Source organism: Heterodontus francisci, chromosome 9, assembly GCF_036365525.1.
Source record: "Heterodontus francisci isolate sHetFra1 chromosome 9, sHetFra1.hap1, whole genome shotgun sequence".
NCBI classification, from domain to species: domain Eukaryota; kingdom Metazoa; phylum Chordata; class Chondrichthyes; order Heterodontiformes; family Heterodontidae; genus Heterodontus; species Heterodontus francisci.
In genome coordinates, this window is record NC_090379.1 from 88245072 (window position 1) to 88259171 (window position 14100).

General features: G+C 40.4%; 1 protein-coding gene across 10 annotated transcripts in view; it reads right to left on the bottom strand.

Moving 5' to 3' along the window:
- The window catches only part of LOC137373899 (gephyrin), a 623883-nt gene that overhangs the window by 26178 nt on the left and 583605 nt on the right, over positions 1-14100 (bottom strand). For all 10 annotated transcript variants that reach the window (XM_068039448.1, XM_068039442.1, XM_068039444.1 and 7 more), the window contains 2 exons: positions 10735-10808; positions 872-936 (listed from right to left, as the gene is read on the bottom strand). In XM_068039448.1, coding sequence (XP_067895549.1) covers positions 872-936; positions 10735-10808 — 139 coding nt within the window. The remainder of the gene's footprint in view (positions 1-871; positions 937-10734; positions 10809-14100) is intronic.

Below are 14100 nucleotides of genomic sequence, written 5' to 3' on the forward strand. Positions count from 1 at the left end.
ATTTCTCCATTTAAGAGCATGTCACTAAAGCAGGCATATTTAAAAAATGAAGTAGAAATCAAAAGCAAAACTTTCAGTTATCTTGATGAAGATTATGTAAAATGACACAACTTTACGAATGATGAGTCGTTATAAAATGTTCTAATGACATGATACAATTATGTTTTCATGACACAGATCATGTCATTGTCATATGAATTCAGCTGCACATTTATGAACTGGTGAAATAAAAGCTCGTGGATCATCAAGGATGAATCTAATCAGCTTGTATTATATTATCCATGTACTATATTCCTAAATAGAAATGAGATCATATGAGGCGAGGGTGGTGTCACATCACTGAAGATCTCACTAGCTGGTATGGATCCATAACGCCAGCACAGTATAGGCTCTCAAGCACGCAATCATTAAACAAGTTTCCACAAATCAGAATTTCAAGCTTACAACCCAGATATTCCTATACCCTATACAAACAGAAATGAAACCATAGCCTTTAAATAGGATTATTCATTTCAACCAGTGATACAGAACACACTGATGGACAGGGCTCTTGATTTCTGTAGCTGTTACACAGGGGGAAAAAGCCACGCTTGCAATTGAACTGCAATGAAAGATGCTTATCCAATATTATAAAGCATATCGCCTACACAAAAAGTAACTGATCCTTTGAAATAAATCAACTGCCCAAAACTGATCTGCGGAATTGAAACACCTATGTGGCTGCAAACAGTAAATGAAATTGTCAACAAATTTATAGTATCCATCATTAACATGTCTTACCTTAGACATTAACAACTAACAGTAGATTTTATACTGGTCACAATTCTAACAGTTATGTGCCATTCTGCTAAAAGATTAGCAGGTCTGTTACCTGGCAATGCAAAGATGATTTTTCTGATGCCATCGAGGTCCAAAGTTGCGAAAGTCGTTGGGAGGCTGTGGAAGGAAGGATAGGCGTTTAATATCTTGCTTTGACTGAAAGCCACTCAAATGGTCAATTTGAAATAGTTTAATTACTTGAATCCCAAGTGTTCAAAGTGAACCACAATTCCACAAAACACAGGAACAGGATAGATTATTCAGCCCCTTGAGCCTGTTCTGCCATTAAATTAGCTCATGGCTGATCTGCATCTTAACTCCTACGTGCACAATCACAGAGTGGAGATTCCATGTATTCAAGGTCACTATATAAAACACTGCTATTTTTGTATTTATAATTAAGATTGCTGTGAACATTTTCTGTAAATAGCTGGAATGGTATTCAATGAATGTAAATTGAAATACAGATTAAAATCCTGATTTTCTTCTTTTTATTATTTCACCCAACTACCACTCTCCAGGGAAGGGGAATGAAGAAAACAGGCTTTTCCAAATTTCTCTTAAGCCAGTTGCTGGAGATTGAATTAACAAGTGGCCCACAGCAACTTAAACTGATTTTTCCAACCTTCCTGACCCATGACTAGCTAATGGAAAGAAACTGAATTGAAGCAGAAAAATAAATGAACTGAACAAAAACAAAATAACCAGTTAATTTATATATAATTTATATTAAAAATGCTGAGTGGCTTCCATGCCCTTGTCCTTCTAGGTGGTAGAAGTCACAGATTTGGAAGCTGCTGTCGAAGGTGCCGGTGAGTTGCTGCAGTGCATCTTGTAGATGGTACACACTGCAGCCACTGTGTGCCAGTGGTGGAGGGAGTGAATGTTTTAAGGTGGTGGATGGGGTGCCGATCAAGCGGACTGCTTTGTCCTGGATGGTGTCAAGATTCTTGAGTGTTGTTGGAGCTGCACTCATCTAGGCAAGTGGAGAACATTCTTGTGCCTAGTAGATGGTGGACAGGCTTTGGGGAGTCAGGAGGTGGGTTACTCACCACAGAATTCCCAGCCTCTGATCTGCTCTTGTAGCCACAGTATTTATGTAGCTGGTCCAGTTCAGTTTCTGGTCAATGGCAACCCCCAGGATGTTAATAGTGGGGGATTCAGTGATGGCAATGCCATTGAACATCAACGGGAAATGGTTAGATTCGCTCTATAATAACCTTTGACATTTCTAATATTTGCAAGTTCTGAAGAAGAGTCATTGACCCGAAACTCTGCTTTTCTCTCCACAGACGCTGCCAGACCTGCTGAGTATTTCCAGCATTTCTTGTTTTTATTTCAGATTTCCAGCATCCGCGGTATTTTGCTTTTATGTTAGATTCTCTCTTGTTGGAGATGGTCATTGCCTGGCACTTGTGTGAAGCAATTGTTACTAGCCACTGATCAGCCCAAACTTGAATGTTGTCCAGGTCTTGCTGCATGCAGACGCAGATTGCTTCAGTTTCTGAGGAATCTTGAATGGTACTGAACACTGCAATCATCAGCGAACATCTCCACTTCTAACATTATGATGGAGGGAAGGCCATGGATGAAGTGGCTGAGGAACTCCTGCAGTGATGTCCTGGGGCTGAGATGATCGCCCTCCAATAACCACAACCATCTTCCGTTGTGCTAGTTATGACTCCAAATAGTGAAGAGTTTCCCCGATTCCCATTGATTTTAGTTTGGCTAGGGCTCCTTGATGCCACTCGGTCAAACGCTGTAAGGCAATCACTCTCATCTCACCTCTGGAATTCAGCTCTTTTGTCCGTGTTTGGACCAAGGCTATAATGAGGTCTGGAGCCGAATGCCCCGGCGGTACCCGAACTGAGCATCGGTGAGCAGATTATTGCTGAGTAAGTGCCACTTGATAGCACTGTTGACGATACCTTCAATCACTTTTATTTATTGGTTCATGGGATGTGGGGCGTTGCTGGCTAGGCCAGCATTTATTGCCCATCTCTAATTTCCCTTGAGAAGGTGGTGGTGAACTGTCTTCTTGAACCGCTGCAGTCCATGCAGGGTAGGTACACCCACAGTGCTGTGAGGAAGAGAGTTCCAGGAATTTGACTCAGCGACAGTGAAGGAACAGCGATATAGTTCCAAATCAGGATGGTGTATGACTTGGAGGGGAACTTGCAGGTGATGGTGTTCCCATGCATTTGCTGCCCTTGTCCTTCTAGGTGGTAGAGTTCGCAGGTTTGGAAGGTGCTGTCTAAGGAGCCTTGGTGCCTTGCTGCAGTGCACCTTGTAGATGGTACACACTGCTGCCACTGTGCGTCGGTGATGGAGGGAGTGAATGTTTGTAAATGGGGTGCCAATTAAGCGGGCTGCTTTGTCCTGGATGGTGTCGAGCTTCTTGAGTGTTGTTGGAGCTGCACCCATCCAGGCAAGTGGAAAGTATTCCATCACACTCCTGACTTGTGCCTTGTACATGGTGGACAGGCTTTGGGGAGTCAGGAGGTGAGTTACTTGCTGCAGGATTCCTAGCCTCTGACATTCTTTTGTAGCCACGGTGTTTATATGACTACTCCAGTTCAGTTTCTGGTTAATGGTAACCCCCAGGATGTTGATAGTGGGGGATTCAGCGATCATAATGCCATTGAATGTCAAGCGGAGATGGTCAGATTCTCTCTTGTTGGAGATTGTCATTGCCTGGCACTTGTGTGGCGCGAAGGTCACTTGGCTGATGATTGTGAGTGAACCGATGGGCTGGATTGAATTTGTTCTGCTGTGTGTGGACAGGACAAACCGTTGAAATTTTCCACATTGTCAGTAGATGCCAGTGTTGTAACTATACTGGAACAGATTGGCTAGGGGCATGGCTAGTTCTGGAGCACGTCTTCAGTACTATCTCCGGGATGTTGTCAGGGCCCTTAGCCTTTGTTTTATCCAGTGCCTTCAGCCGTTTCTTGATATCAAGTGGAGTGAATTGAATTGTTTGAAGAATGGCATCAGTGATGCTGGGCACCTCAGGAGAAGGCTGATATGGAGCATCCATTCAATACTCCTGGCTGAAGATGGTTGCAAATGCTTCAGCCTTGTCTTTTGCGCTGATGTGCTGGCTGCCCCATCATTGAGGATGGGGATGTTTGTGACAGTCAGCTTCAGCTGATTGGTTGCACTTTTGTCTGAGCCAAAGGGCCACGGACCTGAGCCTCACTCCAGAACTTGAGCACAGAATCTAGGATGAGACTTCAGTGTAGTACAAGGGGGATACTATATTGTCACTGTTTTTTGTTAAGGCATTAAACTGAGGTCCTGTCTGCCTGCTCAGATTAACATAAAGGATCCTTTGGCACTACTACAGAGGAGTTCTCCTAGTTCTCATTTTATATCATAAGTCCTTTTATATAATTATGTCACTTGCACCTTCTTCTCTTTTGTCATTTAATCTCTCCTTTCTTCCACCCTATTACATACCTTCCCTTTTATTCTTCTCCGTGGCCCCCATCTTTCCCTGTCTCTGTACTTGCTTAAAACATGTTAATTCTCTGACGTTTTCCAGTTTTGATGCAAGGCCATGAACCAGAACCATTAACTTTGTTACTCTCTCTACAAATGCTGCCTGACCTGCTGAGTATTTCCAGCATTTTCTGTTCTTATTTTAGTTCTACTACTGTCCTGTCCAATATTTATCCCACAACCACCACCAGAAACAGAATAACTGTTCAGTTACCTCATTGCTTTGTGTAGGACCTTGCTGTAAAGCATTTGGAATGTGAAAGGTATCAGATAAAGTTGCAGACTCTGGGTAGCACTGTGGCAATGGACTGAAATCTGTTCCTTTGCTACTGAATAGAACAGCGTGCTGATGGATTAAGCTTGCAAGCTAGAACTTTTTTAAGCGTACGTGAACAGTAATAATGACTACCTTTAAGAGGAAAGAATTACAGCAAGCAGAACATGATGGAGATTTGGTATGCAGTTCACATGTTAAACAAAGTATGATTCTAATTTCATATTACGGTGACCAATATTCTTTGAGGCAATTTGTTTGGCTTGAAAAGTTCAAGCATTTTTTTAAACAAAGCAAATTTTTAACCCATGTCAGGAGCCAGCATGATTATGTAACAGATAAATGGAGAACTTAAATTTACAGTAAATTAGAGCAAAATACTGCAGATGCTGGAAAGCTGAAATAAAAACTGAAAATGCTGGAAATACTCCACAAATACTCAGCATCTGTGGAGACAGAAGCAGAGTTAACATTTCAGGTCTGTAACCTTTCATCAAAGCTAGTTTTTAAAAAGAAATTGTTTATGGGGCTTGTGAGGGGTGGTTTGCAGGAAGAAACTCCAGGCCAGTGCTGCCCCGGGCTTCCCTTCCAGCTGTGAAATCCTTGCAACAACCCCCAAACCCGTTGCCAATAGCATTCTCCTGATGCCAGCGGGTGGCCTCTGGGCTGCCCGATTTTCTTTTCCCCCAATGGTCAGTATCCAGCTTCTGCAGGAGACGGCCAACCAGCTGATCAGCTTAAATCTGCCAGGCCTCTGAATCAACCTACCAGCTTCCTAAGGTGAGTTAAAATCAGCCCAACAATTTATGCAATTCTCCAATATTTTATAATCTGCACTTTCTGTATTGTAACTGCTCATGTAAAAATAAAACACTGCTTTTATCAAAAGGACAAGACCCCATTCTCATCTATTATAAATTAAAGGGGCGGCACAGTGGCGCAGTGGTTAGCACCGCAGCCTCACAGCTCCAGCGACCCGGGTTCAATTCTGGGTACTGCCTGTGTGGAGTTTGCAAGTTCTCCCTGTGTCTGCGTGGGTTTTCTCCGGGTGCTCCGGTTTCCTCCCACAAGCCAAAAGACTTGCAGGTTGGTAGGTAAATTGGCCGTTATAAATTGCCCCTAGTATAGGTAGGTGGTAGGGAAATATAGGGACAGGTGGGGATGTGGTAGGAATGTGGGATTAGTGTAGCATTAGTATAAATGGGTGGTTGATGGTCGGCACAGACTCGGTGGGCCGAAGGGCCTGTTTCAGTGCTGTATCTCTAAACTAAACTAAACTAATCAATTTGATGCATAACTTTTGCCTTTTTGTCATGCCAGATCGATCCTGCATCAGCTTCTCTTAGTCCTGAGCGTCAGACTGCTTTCTTTCTACCTCTCTCATCTGTTCACAGGCTCTTAAATAGCCTTCCCTGGCAAGTAATTGCTAGCAGTAGCCTTTTCTATCTCCACATTGATTCCAGAATTGTGCTGCACTTTGCAACAAACTGATATCGGAATGGGGTACTTAACTGTACATCAATCATGACAAAAATTGTAGATTTGTCAAGATACTGTAATAACACCGGTTCAATAAAATCAAAGAAAAATTCCAGCTTTTTTGAGGACCAACTTATTATGGAGATTACTGCTAAATTCCATTCAAATTTAGATTTCTGGACAATGTAGTTTCATAAGCAAAGATAGATGGTGAGCTGTTACCTGTCATGATTCGGGGCATTGAGCAGGGATATATAACATTTATCAAAAATCCAAACAACTTCCTGTTCATATAACTAATGATTTTACTTGTTGAGCATCTCTCTGGGACAGAAAAGCTAATCTGTCATTGATGAGACCAGAAGTTGAATTAACTTTAGATTAATGGGATTAATGACTCCTCTTTCTCTTTCTGATGGGTCCAAGTGCCTTTCATGAAAGTAATTTTGGAGTCTCAATCCAGTTCCTAGTTGACACATGTCTGCAGCAAAACAGCTTGCAAATTGGCAATTGGGAAATTAAAATACTCTAAGATGGAGGTGAGGTAGATTGCAGGGAGCTTCAGTCTGCATCTGACCAATCCAATATTATACTTTGGATCCTTGATGCTGACAGCAGGTGCCAAAGGAGAAAATCATTTTATTTCCTCTATTTTAACTCAAACATTTGCCCCCCAAAAAATCACTGTGTTGTATTAGAAAGACTTACATTAATATAGCACCTTTCACGACCTCAGGATATCCCAAAGTGCTTTACAGCCAGTAAGGTACTTCTGGAGTGCAGTCACTGTTTTAATGTAGGAAAGGCGGCAGCCAATTTGCACACAGCAATGTGACAATGACCAGATAATCTGTTTTTCTGATGTTCATTGAGGGATAAATATTGGCCAAGACACTGGAGATAACTCCCCTGCTCTTCTTCAAAATAGTGTCATGGGATCTTTTACATCCACCTGTGAAGACAGACTGGGCCTCGTTTTAATGTCTGATCAGAAAGACAGCACCTCCAATAGTGTAGCACTCCCTCAGTCCTGGACTGGACTGTCAGCCCAGATGTTTGTGCTCAAGTCCTGGAATGGGACTTGAATCCACAAGCTTCTTCTGACTCAGAGGTGAGAGTGCTACTACTAGCACTATTAGGCATTATTCAGAACTCCAATTTTGCATCACTTTTAGTTTTGTTCCTAACATCATTTAGAACATTTTACTTTCATCACTATTCAGGTAGATGATATTCCACACTCAATTTCTGCTGTGATTTGCACAAAATTGGAGACACAAAATCTCCAGGTCACCTGAGTAGGCAGGCACACATCTTATCTGTAACAGATATGAGGGGTTTTTGATAGAGTAAATAGGGAGAAACCTTTTCCACTGGGAGGAGGGCTGGTAACCAGAGGACTAAGGTTTAAGATAACTGGCAAAAGAATCAAGGTTGAGTTGGGTGGGGGTGGAAAGAGGAGTTATACGTGAAAGGACTGTGGGACTAATTGGATATCTTTTACAATGATACTGTGAGGTAGAAAGCCACTAATTTCACTACTGACCAATCAACCTCACACTGATTGAGCATCCTGGCTAATTGCGATGAGGTGTCATATTAATATCAATCAATCAAGTTTGGAACAGACCAAATAGAGATGGTTATTTTAGGCAGGCGATTTGAAAGATCCAATCAAGTCATGACATTTAACAGCTGTGAATAGGCAGGAATGGCACACATTCACGGTACTGAGAATGAAACACAAAAATGGAGGCAGTGAAGTAAGAGAACTAAACCCAAGAGCAAGATCAGTGCAAACAGTGAATCTTTAAAAAAACCTTTCAATCCAACCTAAATATAAGAATGCTGGAGGCCTAAGAATTGCATCAAGCAATTGAAAAAGCAGCAATGAATAGGAACACCTATGTGTCTGGAACACAGCAAGTTCACACTCACATAATGTAGAGATTTGGGCTTTTGTATGAAGTGCATTTTGTGCTAATCAACTGTAATGAGGAAATTAATTGCAGTAAATTAATCATAATGAATCTCAAGGTGTTCGCACAAGGGCGGCACAGTGGCGCAGTGGTTAGCGGCGCAGTGGTTAGCACCGCAGCCTCACAGCTCCAGCGACCCGGGTTCAATTCTGGGTACTGCCTGTGTGGAGTTTGCAAGTTCTCCCTGTGTCTGCATGGGTTTCCTCCCACATGCCAAAGACTTGCAGGTTTATAGGTAAATTGGCCAATAGCAATTGCCCCTAGTATAGGTAGGTGGTAGGGAAATATAGGGACCGGTGGGGACGTGGTAGGAATATGGAATTAGTGTAGGATTAGTATAAATGGGTGGTTGATGGTCGGCACAGACTCGGTGGGCCGAAGGGCCTGTTTCAGTGCTGTATCTCTAAACTAAACTAAACATACACCACAAATTGCATGAACTATTTATATCGTGTGACCCAGCATTGAAATTCTCACCAAGAAAACAGCTGAATCCTACTGTTTCTGTGACATTAAAAAAAGCAAACAATTCATTTGAGATAAGCAATATATCAAAATACCTATTTCACAAAGATTTTGGAACAATCCCTCAGGCAGTGAAAGAGAAAAGGTTTGCAAACAATGTAAATCTTTTATAAAGGCCATCCCTGTGTAAACTGTCGCAAATATCCTGCTTCTCATAGTATAACAAGGGACGTAAAATAGAAGTAAAACTTTAGCTTAATACAATGTGCTCTTTTTCCAGCACTATTTTAGATACAATGCCATTTTTCCCTGCCTGTAAAAGCCTTTTTCTAGGCAGGTTGGAACACTTTAAGCAGCCATCTCTTTCAGTCACGTACATGTTGAGAGATTGCTGCCTTGTTTAGGGGTTTCTCATGGCATTGAATGTCAGGCCAAAGACCTCAAATGGCTTCACCTTTGTGTAGTGCTTGTGGGGGGAATGGGGCATTAAAATGTACAACTATTGGGAAGCTAAGCATCATCCAGCGACTGGCAGAGGAGCATCATTACATAGGTGATGGCTCATCTCACATGTATCACTGCTAGAATATAAGCTATTTTTGCCTGGCTCCTGAGAACAGCACAAAATACTGATATTTTCCCACTTTGTCATCTTGAATCAAAACTACATTTTATCACATAATTAATCCCTCAGCGGTTAATTTACTTCAGTCTTTTGGCCAAGCTGTTGAACTCTTATTTAAAGTTCTGGAACTGGCATGAGCAAAGAAATGAGAAGAATTCAGCTGATTCTTTCTGAATTCCTCATGCTTCTTGGGGAGAAACTGGTCTCTCCCTAACAAGCTTGACAGATCAGGAAATCAGTATGCAGAAAATAGGAATCTTGAATTGTGTTGTTAAGTTATGAGCAAAGATTTGAGAGAAACCTGGAGATTCAGCCTTGAAAGGAGATTTTTTAAAATTCACTCATGGGATGTGAGCGTCGCTGGCAAGGCCAGCAGTTATTGGCCATCCCTAATTGCCCTTGAGCAAGTGGTGGTAAGCTGTCTTCTAAAACAGTTGGAGTCCATGTGATGTAGGTACACCCACAGTGCTGTTAGGGAGGAAGTTCCAGGATTTTGACCCAGCGACACTGAAGGAACAGCGATGTAGTTCCAAATCAGGATGGTGTGTGACTTGGAGGGGAAATTGGAGTTGTTGGTGTTCCCATGTGTCTGCTGCTCTTGTTCTTTTAAGTGGTACAGTTCGCAAGTTTGGAAGGTGCTGTTGAAGGAGCATTGGTGAGTTGCTACAGTGCATCTTGTAGATGGTACAATCTGCTGCCAGTGTGCCGGTGGTGGAGAGAGTGAATGTTTAATGTGGTAGATGGGGAGCCGAACAAGCAGACTGCTTTGTCCTGGACGGTATCAAGTTTATTGAGTGTTGTTGGAGCTGCACTCATCCAGGCAAGTTAAAAGGCAAATTTAGGACTGATGTCAGAAAGCTCTCCATCACATAGTCTACGGAGGCAAAAACCCTGCTGTCATTTAAGAATCACTGGATGCTGCAAAGGGAGAACCTTAGTGTCTTTTTGATGGATACACTAAAGTAGCCCAAATTGCAGTCTTCATCCATAATTACCTTGTGATACAAAGTCCTATCACTTTGTGACATAACATGTTGAATACATCAAAGCGCTATGGCAACAGACCACCTCTGCATTTTATAGAAAGCTCTTCAGCAGTGAGTGCAGAAAAATTCAAAATCAATCTTGTGTCATTCTCGCCAGCTGCTTCCTTTGGGAAGAAACTATTTTGTACGTAAAGAGACAATGACTTTTAGTTTATAAGGTCACTAAGCCAAGAAATACAATTAACCTCACTATGCAACAGATAAATCGGTGTTTGATGACACCATCCATTTGTCTCTCTTCCACTTTCCACCTCCCAAAACAATAAAAAATGGCAGGTTAGCTTATTCTCAATAACAAATTGGTTGTAAATAAGATTTAAAAAGATAATATAGTCTTAAGCTAATAGCCTAACTAAGGTTTTTTGTTGGAATTTTCACTTCAGGGCCACTGTCATGGTAGTTGTGATTTTGCTTTATGAGTGGAAATCAATCTGCTGAGATCTTTACCTATAATCAGGCTATACAGTTCTTCTTTAATATTTTAAATATAAATATCACATTATGCTATAAAATTGTTTTTTTTTGTGTTTTATCGACACTTACCCAGGTTTCATGAAGACTCTGCCGAAGTGGATCTGGGCATGGAGGTCAATGTCCAGCACCTGCTTCAGGTAATCCTGTCAGACGGTAATAGTAATGATGCTAGTAGAAGCTTACACATGATTTTGTTGACACCATTTTGAAATAAATACAACCATCATTACATAACAGTCTTTATTCTATATCTATTACACTATGCCATTTCACATTCTGGAAAATGTGACATGTCATGGCCCCATGATAAAAATAGGGATTTCTGTTTTTAGCTTCATATAGTTTCAAGTAGCTAGTGTTAAAATGGAGGCTGCCCTGTTCAATGAATACAATGTAAACGATAGGAGACAGACATAATTGTTGCAAACAATATCCCATTGTCTACAAAGGTGTGAATACTTAATATATTCATTACTTGATCACTTCAAAGAGCTGACTTTAAATCAAATGCGTTCTACCTGCTGGCCTTACATTGTGTCAAAAACCCACCAAGATCTGACAGTCCTGTTGGCTGCAATAAATAACCAAGTCAATGCCAGCAGACCTGGGATTGATGACTTTAAGTTGCTAGTTGTTGTACAAGGTATAAACAGCATGTCCATTTCCAAAACAGGACAACTGGTTACCTATTAAGTTTATCTGGCACTATAGAAATTTTGTTGAGCTTGCAATGAGATTGCTATGATCACTACTGTAGGTGATTGTGTATAAATTTTTGTTAATAGGATACTGTATGTTTGATGTCAAATACTGTTAAGTACTTTTGGATGAATGTCTAGATGTGAATTTGACAAGTGTTACCAATTTGGGTCTGTTGGAGATAACGTTACAGGTTGAGGGACATGACTTACTGCTATAGGCAGTCTGACCACCTTACTTTTATTGGTGTTGTCCCACGCTGCCTACATATACTAGTACAATAGCAGGATGCAGGAATGTAATAATAAAATCCCCTTATGATCTTTGGTAGATATTGATATCTATTACACATGTACTTCTTCAATCTCTCTGAAGGTGGATTGAGTTGATACTAGTTGAAGCAAGGCTGGGATTAAATAATTAAGCAGTTTCATTCTATAGTAAAATGAACATACAAAGCAATAGTTAAGATCAGGTTCATTTAATACTACTCATTTCTGTGTAGCAATGATACAACATAAATAAAACACTAACCTATTTTAGCAGGTTATCTTGCTTGACTTAAAGAGACAAACTGTTCTTTATTTTGCCTTTTTGAGCCTGCCTTTTCTGGTGCCTATCTGCCTCAGCTGCAGATTCTCTTACAAAATGTACACTGACGTTTTAGTTGTCTGACATTCTACTTCATCCCTTTGAGCCATTTATGGATTTTGGTGACAAACCACCAGATTGCTTTGCATTTAAGTCTACAGGAAATAGTATAATGACTAGCTCATCAGCATTTTAGTTGCCTACCATCCCATTTTTCATACTTACAATAATACACTGTACCTTTTTAAAGCACAAAATTTGAAGCAACTTTTTTTTCCAAATCATTTCTGTGGGGAAGCTATACAATTAATCCTTAAAGAAGTCTCTTTGCATCAGCCAGCTTCACTGTTGAATCTACTTCTTATAAACAAGCTTCTCCCTTAACATGGATTAGAGTAAATACTGGGATCAAAAGAAAATGCAGCTAAAAAACTGGGAATTTCTCCAGCTGAGGAGTCTTGCCTGAATATTGAGAGTAAAAGTTGTTCTCAACAATGAAAAAGCACATATTGGAGAAAGAATGTTGCTGTTGAATTGGCTAAAAGAATATTGTTCAAGTACTGCTGTAGAGTTTGTGACAAAAGTAAATTAATCCCTTATGGCACTGCTCAACAAAGTATTGGTGCATCATCTGGTATTTGTCAAATACATTTAAGTTTCATTTGTTTCCATTTGATTATGGATAAATACATAGCTTATTTTAGCTTGTTAAAGTTTTGGTCTGTCTTTGTCATTCCACCATACTGAGCTGATTGACAGCATAACATCCAACTTTGTATATTCCAGGAAACAGATTACTGATACTGATGACTAATCCTGCTAATCACACACTTTCTGCAAAGCCATACTGCAGCTTCCGGATCATATAAAACAAGGTGCACTTGAGAGCTGCTGTGAAATTTTTCAAAAGGAAATTAGTATCTAAAAATCCAAAATTGTAACAGAAGGAAAGTTGGATTATCTAAGTAGTCATGCCTGCCGTGATTCTTTGACTGAGAAGAGTTTTCCATAAATAACAAAGAGGTGAGAACGGAAGGTATCTTAATTTTCAGATTCTCCTTATCATGCTTTTTGTAGGGCATGAAATTATTTGCAGGTACTGCCATTCTTTTCTTAGGAGATGAAGCAACATATACGTAATTGCAACAAAATCTTTTGAACAATACCAACAATTCACTATTTAGTTAATTTTCAAACTGAAGAAACAACTTGGATTAGTGCAGTATGTATCTTTCTCAATCTACAACTGTGAAGCAAGGAGGTAGACAATCTGACTGCATCATGTGCATCCTTCACATACTAAACAGAAGACAACTAAATGGTATTTTCCACTCCTTCAGATTGAGGATGGTGGAGTAAACAGGTTATTTGTATGGACAGATCAGTAAAGACAGTTCGTGAATATAAGAGGATTAACCTATGTGGCAGTCAAGTGGATTAATTTGAATATTAAGATTTTTGACATTAACCCAAGAAATCGTGCTGAGATGGGCAGGATGACTCTCGAAGGTTGATGCTTTTTTGAGTAACAGTATTCATTCATTGAACCAAGCGTTTGACAAATTGTGTTTAATTTCTAAAGAAGTGTGTGTTATGATACTGTGGTCATGTAAATGATTCCATTTCTTAGGCATTCACTCAAAAGCTCCCTAATTGTGGACTGAATTAAACTGTGTGTTTGCCCATGTGGCAGCAATACTCATTTTCCACCTTTTTCTGATAGATGTGTTGCTTGGGAAATACGTCTTTCAGATTTATGAGTTATTTACTACAAACTGTGGCCACTAATAATGTCATGGTACCTTAATCTGCTTTTAAAGAAATCAGGGTACCCACTATTTTGAGTTGCTGACTCACATAACCTAAAGTTGTTCAGTTACAAATCTGCTTTATTGATGGATCTGGTGTCCTCATGAAGGATCAGTCAAGTGGGCCTGGCAGAACAATGGTATCTAATATATTGTCATGAACGTGCTTCCATTATTAATATTTTTTGAGGACTTGTGTTTAAAAGAGTGTGGAAAATACCTGAGGAGATCCTAGACCCTTTTTTAAATGGGGTCACTGAAAGGACACTCGGGACTTTGTTTAAAAATGAACACTTACTGGAAGTCACATGTCTTAAGCTAAGTAAATAGCAGGAGC